This window comes from Myxine glutinosa, chromosome 7 (assembly GCF_964187855.1).
Source record: "Myxine glutinosa chromosome 7, kmMyxGlut1.1, whole genome shotgun sequence".
NCBI lineage: Eukaryota > Metazoa > Chordata > Myxini > Myxiniformes > Myxinidae > Myxine > Myxine glutinosa.
Genome location: NC_136267.1, coordinates 49,304,979 through 49,319,701, shown reverse-complemented (window position 1 = coordinate 49,319,701; position 14,723 = coordinate 49,304,979). Strand labels below are relative to the sequence as shown.

At 44.9% G+C, this 14,723-nt stretch overlaps 1 protein-coding gene across 3 annotated transcripts in view; it reads left to right on the top strand.

Moving 5' to 3' along the window:
* LOC137431212 (oxysterols receptor LXR-beta) overlaps nt 1-14,723 on the top strand; it is a 70,440-nt gene that overhangs the window by 13,530 nt on the left and 42,187 nt on the right. For all 3 annotated transcript variants that reach the window (XM_078781684.1, XM_078781683.1, XM_078781686.1), the window contains 3 exons: nt 1,303-1,560; nt 6,316-6,591; nt 9,977-10,200. In XM_078781684.1, coding sequence (XP_078637810.1) covers nt 1,303-1,560; nt 6,316-6,591; nt 9,977-10,200 — 758 coding nt within the window. The remainder of the gene's footprint in view (nt 1-1,302; nt 1,561-6,315; nt 6,592-9,976; nt 10,201-14,723) is intronic.

The following is a 14,723-nucleotide window of genomic DNA, read 5'->3' as shown; positions in this document are numbered from 1 at the left end:
CTCAGCGTGGTGATGGCTGTCGTAATCTCTGGGAATGCCTTCATGCACGGCGCGTCCCTTTCATTGGCCGCCCACTGCTGTGGGCATGCCATCTTCCCGGAAAAATTTCTCCTATCTCAAGAATTCCTCTTGATATAAAGCTCCAAGTTTGGAAACCACAATTTAGAACTTCCAATAGTCAGGCATTAATGTAACTGACTTTGAACATAATATGCAAGGACAAAGGTAAAAGCGATGTTATTGATTATACTTATCAAAAATGCTAGATTTGAGGAAGATCAATTAATTTTTTTTTCAATTGTTCCTTAAGCAATCATTTTTATACTTTTAAGTTGCTGTTTAATTCTAATTCGTGTTTTTTCGTATTTAAAATTTGAGGCTCAGCTGACCGAAAAAAGTCAAAAGTCGATGCCCAAACAGTGGAGTTGGACAAATCAGGAAAGGGGAATGAATGAACAAGAAAAGAGAGAGGTAGAAGGAGAAGGAGAAGGAGAAGAAACGCAGTAATTGCAAGTAAAAGGGTTTTTTTGGTGGAATTAATTGGGGTGGAAAAGATTGTGGATAGGGATGGGGGATGACATGAGATGGTGGTACGTTGCTTGCTTGAAGCCCTGGAGGGGAGAGTGCATATTAAACCTCTCCAGAGGGCAGTTCCACAAACGGGATAAGAGTAGAAAAAAAGATTGGAGGATTGTGGGAGTTTGAGCAGGAGGCGGTTACTGGAAGAACGTGTGTGTCCTGGAGGAGCTGATGGTGGACGAATGGATGAGATGGCAGAGGGAGAGGAGGCGGTTAAAAAAAACCAAAACGGAAGCCACCGATTGTCTGAAGGATTTGCATTTTGGCCTTCTTGGAGAGGAGATGCCAATAATATTGAGAGCGTTAGAATCCATACGAGAGAGGTGATTGGTGCACCCGCCCATAAGGGAGGGCAGTACTCCATTGAGCTGTGGATAAAGGCCTTGTAGGTTGTGAGTTATTCTGATTTTTCAAAGATGACTTGGAATGACAGAGTATTTTGAGGCCAGCTTTGCGATGTGATTGGACGAGCTTAGGTCATGACTCATTGTAAGGCTTAGAAATTCAAGAGATTGAACCTATTACAGTAGCTGACCATATAAATAGATAAGTAAGTCCATTTGACATTCTTGTAGCAACAGGTATTTGCCATTCAAGTTGCTGAGTATTTTTACGAAGCCTGTAGGTAAAGTTAAGCATTGTAGTTTAAAGAAACTCTATTTTTTGACGACAAGACTGCCTTCTTCCTTCCATTATGCCTACCTCCCCTTTCTTATTCCATAGATATAACTGTGCTGGACAGTGATGTAAATAAATACAAACTGGAACAGCTTGGGGACTATGGAACTGCACCTGAGGAAGACCAGCGAGCTGGGAGCAGTAGTGGAATGGGAGAAGGGGAAATGTTGGCGTCGGAGGTAGTTACTAGTGACATGGTGACGAGTAGAGTGGGGTTGGCAGAGGATCAAATTGGTGCACCTGTGCAGATTATCAGCATTCAAAATGGAGTTCTTGAGAACATCCTGTTACCTTCAGAGGCAGGTAAGTTATTATTGCAGAGAGAAGAGATCAGGATAGTTTGTTGTGTGCTTTGGATATTTTTTGGAACACAATTTAATTCAGAAATTTTAAAAGCAGGTCAATGCATTATTATCAAACTTGTGACAAAATTTGGTTTGCGATCTTGTAAATCCTACCAGTAAATGTATTTTAAAATGACAGAAATACTACTTGTGTTTTTCTTGTATTGTTTTGTGCTGTGACGTGCTTTATTACCTACACATGGAAGGACTGCGTTCCAGGTGTAAGCATGGTGATATACTGATCAGGGTGCACAAAGTGCTGTATGCCTACAAGAGGTTCAAGTTGCATTTGTAAAGGTTTGCACTTGAACGTACGTACTTCATTGGATTAATGTGACCTCTTAGCCTGTTTTAGAATGAATGATCGTTTAAAGGCCATTTTCCCCGCTAGAGCGGGGGTTAGCCTTGCGGGCCCCATGACAATCATGGTTCCCTGTTTTGAGGCAATGTTTTTTATGGCCGGATGCCCTTCCTGACGCCAACCCTTGGTCACGCTCTTACGATGCGCAGGGATACGGTGTACACACCGTGATCATTCATCCCAGCAAGCTGGTACTCAATTTGCCGACCTCGGAAGGATGACAGGCTGAGTCAACCCCCCTGGCGTTAATTTAGCGATCGACCGGGATTCGAACCCAGGATCCTAGGATCCCAAGCGGGCACGCTAACCGCTAAGCCAACACCAGGCTAGCCATTAAATGCAGCCATTAAATAAATCGTCGATGAATAACTGCATTCTAACTGATGGTGATTTCGTATGCAGCTTGTGGCAACTTGGCTGCATCATTTTCTGGGAGCGTGGCTGTGCTGCTGATGCAATGCAATGCGTATTTATATATACTAGCAACAGTACCCACCCTACGGGCGGGGCTTCAATTGGGAGGCCCAAATGAAAAGGCAAAATATCAGAAATTGAAGGCTTTTTTATTTTATTTTAAACGATTTATATAAACATCCGTTAAATCATATCACATGCGAATCATCAAACTCTAAACAGTATTTGTAGAATTTCAATAAAAGCCACATCGCTGTTCATATCGGTAAATATTATTCCATCGTGTTTGGAAAAACTGGAAAATTGGAAAAATTCGAAAATTGGAAGAAAAAAAATGCAAAAACAATATAGCCTATTTTACTCCAGGGGGTCCCAGGATTACCCACCCAAAATTTCGTTGCGATCGGTTCAGCCGTTTTTGCGGTACCTGGGAACAGACGGACAGACAGACATTTGGTGAATTCTCGTAAGATACCCCTCACAGTCAACTTGGTGCGAGTCAACTCTTCTGTTCTTGAAGGTTTTTTTTCTTTGATCCAACATGGCGTCCTGACCACATAAACGATGATATCAAAAATGTACATTCTCTAATATAATTGTTGCGTAGATCACGCTCATGAAATTTCAAACTTATCAGACTAAGCGTTGTCTCTGTCGAATTATGACGTCATAATTATGGTGCAATGACGTCATTGTTAACACCACTTATTCCCCATGTGGAGTTCTTTACAATGAGCCACGTTTTAACTTTTTCCACGGAGCGGTTTCAGATATATAGAGGAGTGAAATCTTTCCAAGATAGCACCCATATCATATGACCTATGACGTCATAATTAACATAAAAAAATCTACAGGAGGAGGCGCTCCTATGGTGAAAGTTTTGTGTCCATCAGACCAACAGTTGCAGAAAAAAAAATTCATACTGATCGGATCAAGCGTTGTACTTGTCAAATGATGACGTCATAATAAAAGCACGAATGACATCATTAACATATCTTATTCCCCGTGGGGAGTACTTGACAACGCACCATGTGTCAATTTTTTCCATGGAGCGGTTTAGGAGATAGAAAGGTGCAACGTTTTTTGGTTTTTCAAAGATGGCTCTTGTACCACGTGACCTATAACATCAGAACTATCATTAAAATATGAGTAGTCGCTCCTATGGTGAACATTTCATGCCCATCGGACTTACAGTTGCAGAGAATTTTTTTTTCATATTGATTGGATCAAGCGTTGTACTTGTCGAATTATGACATCATAATGAAGGCACCGATGACATCATCATTAACATATCTTATTTTCCATTGGGAGTACTTGACAATGAGCCTTGTTTCAATTTTTCCATTGAGCGGTTTCAGAGATAGAGATGTGCAACGTTGTTCCAAGATGGTGTCCATACCACGTGAACTATGACGTCATACTTATGAGTAAAAAAATTAATATCTCCAGATGGAGGCACTCTTATGGTGAAAATTTGGTGTCAATCGGATCAACGGTTGCTGAGAAAATGAATTTTTAAAAATGCAGTTATGCACGTACACCACACATACACATGCAACCGATCGCTTAACCATGCCTTTTGCTTTGCGAGCGCAGGGTAATAAATACCAGAACGGCACTTGTAGAGAGCATACCTCCACCAGGCTGAACAGTTTACGTTTTGTATCCCACTGATAGGCCAGATCTGGATCCGGGCCTGAACCAAAATCTAATCTGTTTGTTCTGTCGCCTAACGAACTCATCCACATAGTTTTGTCATAAGTCGTCCATACATTTTTGAAATATCGTGCTATATATAATTTTGGCAAATCACTCAATTGTGACGAATCACTTAAAAAAAAATTCAAATCTCGTATCCGCTTTCGAATTTTCATCAAAATTGATTGAATTCTTCCTTGTCACACACACAACCTGTCCACAAAGTTTCGTCCGAATCCGTCAACAATGTCCACGATACATTGGCTGTATAACAGTTGGGTAAGATATACAGCTGGTTCATTTTAAAGATACTAGGGCATGCCCGTACTATATATAAGCTAGGACGTGCCCGTACGTGGGTACCCGTTCCTTGCCAAAAAATAAAAATAAAAAAAATTTGTGTAGGGGTGTGTGTGTGTAAACATCCTAGGGCGTGCCCGTACGTGGGTGCAAAAAAACATGCGTGCAAACAACAACAACAAAAAAAAACTTTGAAACCACGTGGCAGTAACGACCACAGAACCCCCCCCCTCTATTTACATGAATGGTTTGGTCCATTCGCAACGACCACAGAACCCCCCCCTCTATTTACATGCAATGGTTTGGTCCAAAGCAAACGGCTTGCGGTGTTTGGTAAAGAAATCGCCATAGCTCGGTAACTACTTGTCCGATTAATTTCAAACCTTGAAAAGGCACATCCTCGGGTCCCCAGCAATATACCTGGCAAGTTGCAAGTATATCGGACCCGTGGTTGTCGAGAAACAGCGGTCACAGACAAACATACATACATACATACAAACATACAAACATACACACAGAGATTACTGGAATTATAGATAGATATCGGCAGCTTCGTTTTCTTTTTTCCTCTTTAGCATTGCTGCCCACCCGCCCATAATTTTTTTTACAGCGTAGCCCATAGGGCAAAGCCGTCTAGAACAGTGTTTGTCCATCTGTATGCATGTATGTATATGTGTATGTATGTCCCCTCAAACGTATACCAATCAGAGCTGAGGATCTGGTCACATTTCAGGGTGATGTGATTACGTCTGATGTCATTACGGCGGTACGGCGGCTGACTCTCCACACACTGCCATTTTGATGTATATGCCGTTCAGGCCGAACATATTGTCGAACCTGTCATATATCACAATCGCCATGCTCTACCTTTACGTTTTTCATTCAGTGTGAACCACAAACAAACCGATTGTTAAAATGACCATCAAATATCGAAAGCATCGGCCTTACGGGTCTTCCAACAATACCGTACGTACCCAACCCTTGTGGGATATAATCTAGATTACAGTAGATCTTCCCTCAGTTCTGTAAGTAAAACTTACCTCACTGATGTCTGGATTCCTCCAAATTTCTTTTTTTTTTAATGTCATAAACAGCATTAGCGACTGTTTAAAAAGCTAATCATGTGTGTTTGTGGTTTATAATATTTTACAAGCCCGGCTACGCCGCTGTTAGACTTTCGGTCTTGTTTTTTTTGTGAAACGTCCGTCTCCGTGAGTCGCAGCATATGTCGGGTTCTCAAGGTCGTGCTGATGCACAGGGTGAAAACAGGTGAAAATGCCATTCGTTTGTCAAATTTGTGCCAAATGTGCCCATTTTTTACCACACTAGCCCCTTTTTGTTTCAATCTCGGGTTCTGTATGCATGATTCATTACATATTTTATGGGATACTTTATGATTACAGTTACGTTAGTGAAACCAAATCGGTTATTATTTTTGTACAAGAATTAGGCACTAAGCTTCAGACTATTCCAATGATGCGCGGGTGCTTAACTTGCAGTATTTCCAATGGTGGAAACTGGGATAGAACCACAGCCCACGGAGGAGAGCCTTACCTCCATGTTTTGGTGTATTATTTTAATCTGGCACCCTTTCAGTGATGTGGCACGGTCCAAGGTCTTGAGTATGGAGGAAAAATAGTGTGGCAGTGTGGGAAGATAGACTTTGTCTCCTGTCATGCAAACTCTGAAACCAAGATAACACGCCTTTGCTTGGACTTGAACAGAGATTATTACTTCAATTTGAATCGGCCTACGCATGCAAGCGTGGAAACGGCCGTAAAAAGATAATGATGATGCTCTAACTAATGAACACTACTAAAAAATAGACTCAAGAAATAATTACTTTTTCAGAGGATCACGTGTTGATTTGTATTATATTCCATTTAGTAATGCATTCCAAATACCAGATAGTCCATAGTTATTGTAACTATCTATTTGCAGATGGCTTGGTTCTGGGAAAGAGAAAGAAAGGACCAGCTCCTAAACTGCAAGGGGCAGAACGGTGTCGAGTGTGTGGAGACCGTGCCTCTGGGTTTCATTACAATGCACTCTCATGTGAGGGGTGCAAAGGATTCTTCCGCAGGAGCGTAATCAAAGGTGCACGGTTCTCATGTCGTGCTGGTGGAGAAGGAGCCTGTAACATGGATGTGTACATGCGGCGGAAGTGTCAGGCATGCAGAATGAAGAAATGTTGCGACGCGGGCATGCTTGAACATTGTGAGTGGTATTTGGTAGGGATGAGAGGTAATTGACGGGGAGATGGGAAATAGCAAGAGGGAAAGGAAAAGACAAAATTGCTGCAACATAAAATAAAGGCCTTTACAAACACAGCAATTCTCTGGAAAATTTTGTTAATTTTGGAATATATGAAGTTCGGTATGAAAGTAATGCCTCTTAAGTTGAGCGGCACTGTAATCACTATCAGTCATGCCACATCACACCATGCTTTCAAAATGGCTGCCCTGCTAGATGTGCGTATGAAGCGGAGAACAGTTTTTGAATTTATTACTGCGGAAGAGGTTCCTCCGGTGGATATTCATTGGTGTTTAAGAAATGTGTACAGTGACTTTGCAATTGATGTGAGCACCGTTAGACTTTGGGCAAAGCATTTCATGAACGGGGATATCCATATCGACGACCAACCTCAAAGTAGTCGGCATGCAACCACCGGAAAACAAAAGTGGTATTGATGTGCTCATTAAAGTGCATTGCACTTGACAGAGACAGTCCACCAAGTTTCATCTTCATATTTGCCACATATGTATGCATGTTCCCTGTAATTTTCATTATCCCCACGCTTTTTGGAAAAAACGGGGGATGCAGTATTGTAAGCGGCTCCGTCTGTCCGTCCGTCACGCTGTCTCATCCTAAACAATTGGGAAGAAATTCACCAAACTTGGTTCTTATATTCACCACATGGCAAGAAGGTGCAAGAGCAGTGTCATTTTTGGCCCCGCCTCCTTGGGGTGGGATCAAAAGGGCAAATGCTGACAAATGCAATTACAGCACTGGCACATTTTAAAATGAAACTACATATGCAATCAACATTGGCAGATGCATGAAATATGCAACGATTTTTTCGAATTTGTCCCAGGGGTACGTACTTAGGGCCACTGGGTCGAAACGGGGGAAATATTTTTACTCAAAATTTAATATTGGGTTATTCCTGATGGAACTTTTTGCCATCTTTTTTTTTTTTTTTGTATACAAGATCGAGGCTCGTGAAAGAGCGAACATTAATCACACAGAAAGACAAACCGACACATAAAACATATAACATCGGGAGCGGTAGACAAGATGGGGAGAGAGGGGGAAGGACACAAACACAACATTTGAGAGCAGGAACCGAGAGACATGGAGACATCGAGAGATCTGAGAGAGGGCGAGGGCTTTGGGGGGGGGGGGGCATGGGAAGGGGGCGGTGGGAGAGGTATAAAACATATGGACACTGCCAGGACTTCCAGGAAAGAAGTTGGAATTTCAAACAAGGTGGATCTGGGGTGAATTAGTGGGGGTAGAAAAGATCAAGGTTTTGGATGGGGGAAGATAAGAGATGGTGGTGAACAGCTGTTTTAAAGACCTGGATGGAGGAGTGGGATTGAAGGGAGTGTGGGAGTTTGTTCCAGAGGTGGGAGAAAAGAGGAATGAAAGAGTGAAGGTGAGCAGAGAGCCGAGATTTCGGCAGTTTAACCATAAGAGGGTTGCAGGCAGATCTTGTGCGACCTGTAGGAATATTTGGGGGACAGAGCACAGCGAGAGCTGGGGGAGCAAGGCCGGAGAGGAGTCGGTAGAACACAGAAAGACCACCTACCTGCCTGCTGTGAGTGAGTGAAAGGCCCTCAGAGATAGCTTCATCGTGGGAGATTCCAATGATTCTGAAAGCTTTGGTTTCAACAGCGTGAAGCCGAGCTAGGTGTGAGGCAGGAGCACCGGCCCATAGGGGAGAACAGTATTCCATTGAGCTGCGGATGAAAGCCTTGTATGTGGTGAGGAGCTCAGGTGTGCCTAGGAAGGACTTCGCACGACGGAGGATGCCCAGTCGGCGACTGGCTTTGGAGGCCAGCTTGGAAATGTGGTTTTCCCAAGAAAGATCATGGCAGATAGTGAGACCCACAAGATTGAGTGACAACTTCTTGGAGAGGATTGTTGAGAAAGTAGATGGGAGGGTTGTCCAGTCGATCTTTTCGGAGAGACATAGGAAGAGTGTGAGATTTGTCAGGATTGAAAGACATGTTCCACTTGTTTGATCAGTCTGTGATTTTGTCCAGGTCTTCAGAGAGTGAGGAGGCTGCAGACTGCCGATCTGAGGGAAGAGGAATGGAGCGGCAGAGAGTGGAGTCATCAGCAAAGAGATAGAGAGGATTTTCCAGAGAGTCGGAGACAACACCATCCCTGGTGTTGGGCTAGCGGCTAGGGTGCCGGCTTAGGATCCAAGGATCCTGGGTTCGAATCCCGGTCGATCGCTGAATTAACGCCAGGGGAGTTGACTCAGCCTGTCATCCTTCCGAGGTCGGCAAATTGAGTACCAGTTCACTGGTAATTCCCTGTTTGTCGTTAAAGGCGGCAAAAAGGGTTGGCATCAAAAGGAAGGGCATCCGGCCGTAAAACATTGCTTCAAATAGGGGACCGAAAAACAACAACAACCACGGTTCCCGAAAAAGGCCAACCCCCGCTTTGCGGGGAAAAATGGCCTCTAAAGGTGGTTATTATTATTATTTTTTTTTCCAGAGAGTCGGAGAGATCATTGATAAAGACCAGAAAAAGCACAGGGCCCAGAACACTACCTTGAGGAACTCCAGCCTGAACTTTCATCCTTGCTTTAGGTGGGAAGTATGGGGATTTGCGATGGCGCGCCAACAACTTCGATCAAGTTAGCCTGTCCCCTGCGCAGCAGGAGACAGGGTTTCCCATCACTTCTGTGTCTGTATGTCTGTCCGAGGCATAGCTTTTTTTACTATTTGAACTTATGTCATCAAATACATTTTCAACAAAGCTTTTTGAGAATATGGAGATGACAAATTAATAATGTGGTCAAAAGGTAAGGTCAGCATCAAAGAAAATCATCTATTTTCATCCAATTGACCTGAACTTTGAAGAATTTGCATATTGGGGCACTGAATTGGTTGACCAATCAAAAGCTAGAAGCGATTGCTTGTTTTTTTTTAACATCAAAAGGTCAAGGTCACATAAAATCATCAATTTTCATCTGATTGACTTGAAATTTGAGCAGGGTTTGCATATTAGATCACTGAAGCCGATTGATTTTGAGGTCAAAAGGTCATGGTTGCCTAAAAGCGTCAATTATTTTGTACTGTATTTTTTTTTTTTGCTGCTTTCATCATATTTAGCATACAGAAGAAGAAGTCTGAATACAAAACGGACACGGATGGGCTTTGCATTTTCAGATGCTCTCTAGTTGTAATTGGAATTATATTTAGTGAGAAATGAAATAAGAAGCATCACTTTTGTATCGACTCTTGTATAACCATGCAACCATTTAAAGTTTTATACAGTACATCAAAAAAATGGCGACTTTTAACCAGTTCAATAAAGGTACTTCCACAGTACGCAGAATGGCATGTAAAAATTCTGCTCCCAACAGGTGTACTTTCTGAAGAGCAAATACGAAAGAAGAAAGGGGCACGCCGTGGGATAGATGAAGATATGGGATCGCAATCAGGGGTCATACTAGTTTCGCCGCCGTCCTCTCCCTGTCCTCCAACACCTGCTCGACTGTCTCCCGAACAACAGACGATGATTGATAGCCTGGTCAATGCGCAGCTGCAGTGCAACAAGCGGTCATTCAGTGATCAACCCAAGGTCACGGTAATATATTCACACTTTACACTGTTATGCTGTATTCCACTTTACCCGGATCGTAGTATAAGTGCTACACTATAAATGTTCACTACAAACTCGTGTAACTATCACTTTCTTGTATTTCACTGTACTACATTATGCAGGAACTTGTAATACTGCAAATACTGCAGTACTCCACTGTGTGTGTGTGTGTGTGTGTGTGTGTGTGTGTGTGTGTGTGTGTGTGTGTGTGTGTGTGTGTGTGTGTGTGTGTGTGTGTGTGTGTGTGTGTGTGTGTGTGTGTGTGTGTGTGTGTCGTGGATTCCCTAATCCCCTTTTCTCGCAGTGAAAAGCACCTGCTCAACTCGGACCAAGTGTACGAGAGGTTTATTAAGAGATAAGGATATGCATGCATAGGAGGGAAATCGGCCAGTAACGCCGATTTAATGTGTGTGTGTGTGTGTGTATATATATATATATATATATATATATATATATATATATATATATATATATATATATATATATATATATCTATATATATATACTGTATATATATACTGTATTGACTTCCGCTTCCGGTCCGGTATGAAGAGGACGCAGGCGTCACATGCTCGCCGCTTCTTTGACCGGGCCACTGTGAGTTGCTTGCTTTTTTGGTGGTCGTGCGGATTTTTTTGGCCATTGAGTCTGCCCTCTGCATAGCCCCGGCTCTGCTCCCTGCTTCGCCTGCCCGGCTCCTTCGCCTGCTCGCTGTTTCCTCGGGCACGCTCTCGTGGGTTGTGACCATCGCAGCGGTTTGGTGGCGGTTTCCCGCCGTGATCTAGATTTGTAGCGGCGGCGGTCGATTGCCGCTGCATTTGCCGCTTTGCTGTGATCAACCTTGGCCTCGTGATCGTCTCTTTGTTCCTGCCTGCCCTCTGCTTGGTCCCGGCTCTGCTCCTGGCTTCACCTACCTGGCTCCTTCGTTTCCTCGGGCCCGCTCCCGTGGGTTGGGACCATTGTTTCACCTCCTCAACCTTGGCCTCGTCTCGTCTCTCCGCTCCTGCCTGGCATGGCTCTGCGGTACTCCGCCGCAAGGCTCCTTCTGCTCAATACCCGCTCCACCCCATCATGCATCTCTGCCATCAAATCAAATGGACTCCTCCGACGACCCAGGTACATTCACCGTGGCTCCGGTCGTAAGTTTGTATATTTGCAATCAGGTCACTCCATCCCCGTCCTCTGGTCGGCTCAGCGCACTCCCACCCATCGTCCCAGCGCACCTGGTCACAGCAACACACACGATCGCACCTCCTGCCTACGAACCCTGGCTAAATCGCCTGAATTCATCCCTGCTGTTCAAAACAACATCAAGCTCACCCTGTTCAACACCCGGTCCCTCAACAACAAATGCCTCATCCTGAACGAATACATCCTGGATAACAAACTGGACTTTCTCTGTCTCACTGAAACCTGGCAACAACCTCTGGACTACTACACACTCAACCTCACCACACCCAATGGATATTCCTACGTCAATAAACCACGCTCGGGGGGCCGAGGTGGTGGAATTGCCGTTATCCACCGTCAAGACATCAGCACCAGCCTCATCCCCATCGCCTCATCCTCATCATTTGAACACCTGGCTTTTAAACTCTCTGGTCGCACGCAGTCAGTCATGGCTGTCGTCTACCGCCCTCCCAAACCACACCCATCATTCCTGTCTGACTTCTCCTACTTTCTGACCCAGCTATGTTCCCTCTCCCCCTCAATCCTCCTCCTTGGTGATTTCAATATCCACATGGACTCCACTGACTCCACAATAACCACTGACTTCACTGATTTACTCACCTGCTTTAACCTCACTCAACATGTCGACTTTCCTACCCATATCCGTGGTCACATTTTGGACCTTGTCTGCTCCACTGGATTAAATTTGCACCATCTCTCTGGTTCCAACCTCACCCTCTCTGACCACTTAGCTATCACTATGACCATCAACATCCCCACCCCAACACCAAGACATTATCGCACTATCACCTTCCATCAGCTAAACGCTCTTTCACCTACCTCATTCTCATCCACCCTCTCTGAAAAAATGTCCACTTCTCCCTTCGTTGACCTCCACACCCCTTCCGACCTCACTGACTACTACAACCACACTCTCTCCTCCTGCCTTGACCAGCTTGCGCCTGTAAAAACCAAAACAGTTTCTTTCACCCATTCTGCTCCCTGGTTTACCCCCGAACTACGCCTGATGAAAACCCGTGCTCGCCAACTTGAAAGACTCCGCAATAAAACAGGTCTCACAGTTCACTCCCAAGCCTACAAGGACCACCTACAACACTACAAAGATGCCCTCTCCCGCGCCCGCTCCGCCTACTACTCTCAAATTATCCACTCTGGCTCCGGAAACCCAAAAGCACTCTTCTCGACAATAAACAAACTCCTCCGCCCCCTGAAAACCACCACCCAGTCATTCACAGTAGACAACTGCATCTCCTTCCTCTCTTTCTTCCAACGCAAAATTGACAACATCTACAACAGCTTGACCACCGCCGCACCCGCTCCCCCTCCAACCACCTGCCCCCCCTTGTCCTGCCATCCCCTGTCTCGGTTCTCCCCAATCTCCCCTACTGACCTCTCTGAACTCCCCATTGGAATGAAAACTGCCACCTGCACTCTTGACCCCATCCCCTCCAGCTTTGTCAAGGCCTCCCTCCCTGCTCTCTCTCCACTTATCATTGCAACAATAAACTCCTCCCTGTCTACAGGCATCGTCCCACCTTCCCTCAAAATTGCTGCTGTTACCCCCATTCTAAAAAAACCTGGTCTCAACCCTGACACCCTAAACAACTTCAGACCCATCTCCAACCTACCCTTTCTGTCAAAAGTTTTGGAACGCGCTGTAGCCACTCAACTCAAACATCACCTCTCTGCCAATAACCTGTATGAAACATTCCAATCCGGATTCCGCTCCAACCACAGTACTGAAACTGCTCTCCTCAAAATCACCAACGACCTTCTCCTCTCCTCTGACGCTGGCAACCTCAACATTCTCGTCCTCCTCGACCTCAGCCCCTTTGACACCATCGATCACACCATCCTCCTCACCCGACTTGAATCCAACTTTAACGTCACCGGCACTGCCCTCTCTTGGATTAAATCATACCTCTCTGACAGACGCCAGTTCATCTCCATCAATAACTGCAAATCCCCCACTGCTCCCCTCCCCCAAGGTGTCCCCAAAGGTTCAGTTCTTGGCCCCCTCCTCTTCATCCTTTACCTGTCCCCCCTCGGTCACTTTATCCGCCGTCATGGTCTCCAATTCCACTGCTTCGCCGATGACATCCAGCTTTTCATCTCCACCAAGTCCGTCTCCACCGATACCCACTCTATCCTGACAAACTGCATCACTGAAATAAAATCCTGGCTTCAAATCAACTTCCTCAAGCTTAACTTTGATAAATCTGAAATAATCATCATTGGCCCAAAAACGCTCACAAAATCCACCCATAACTTTGCCCTCAACATCGACGGTATCCCAGTATCCACCTCCCCTCACATCCGGAATCTTGGCGTCATCTTTGACCAAACCCTCTCCTTCGATAAATACACTAAACAGATCACAAAGTCAGCCTTCTTTCACCTGAAAAACATTGCCCGTCTCCGCTCATCCCTCTCCTCCACGGCTGCAGAAACCCTCATCCACGCCTTCATCACCTCCCGTCTGGACTACTGCAATAGCCTCCTCTATGGTTCACCCTCAAAAATCACCAATAAACTCCAATACATTCAGAACTCCGCTGCCCGTCTACTCACCCATTCCCGGACCCGTGACCACATCACCCCCGTCCTTTACAAGCTTCACTGGCTCCCCATCCCCCAGAGAATCCAGTACAAAATCCTCCTCTTGACATACAAAGCCCTCCATAACCTGGCCCCATCCTACCTGGCTGACCTCCTCTCCAGACACACTCCCACCCGCAACCTCCGCTCTGCTGGTACCAACCTCCTGACCCCCTCCATCCGGACCAAATTCAGATCCTGGGGGGACAGGGCCTTCTCCATCGCTGCTCCCATCCTCTGGAACTCACTACCTCACACCATCAGAGACTCCTCCTCACTCACCACATTCAAAACATCACTAAAGACCCACCTGTTCAACACTGCATTCAACATTCAACCCACAGCATTTAACCCCTGACTATCTCTTCTCCTTCTCCCTCCTTTTGCTTAAAATATTTCCCTATTGATTCTTGTCTTTTTGCAATTGTGGTTTTCATGTATTGTTATGCATTATGTTTTCCACTCTGTCAAACCGCCTTTGGGCTACTTGAAAAGCGCTATACAAAATAAATGAATTATTATTATTATTATTATTATATACTGTATCTATCTATAATTCCAGTAATCTCTGTCTGTACGTTTGTTTGTCTGTGACCGCTGTTTCTCGACAACCACGGGTCCGATATACTTTTAACTTGCCAGGTATATTGCTGGGGACCCGAGGATGTGCCTTTTCAAGGTTTCATATTAATCGGACAATTACTTACCGAGCTATGTCC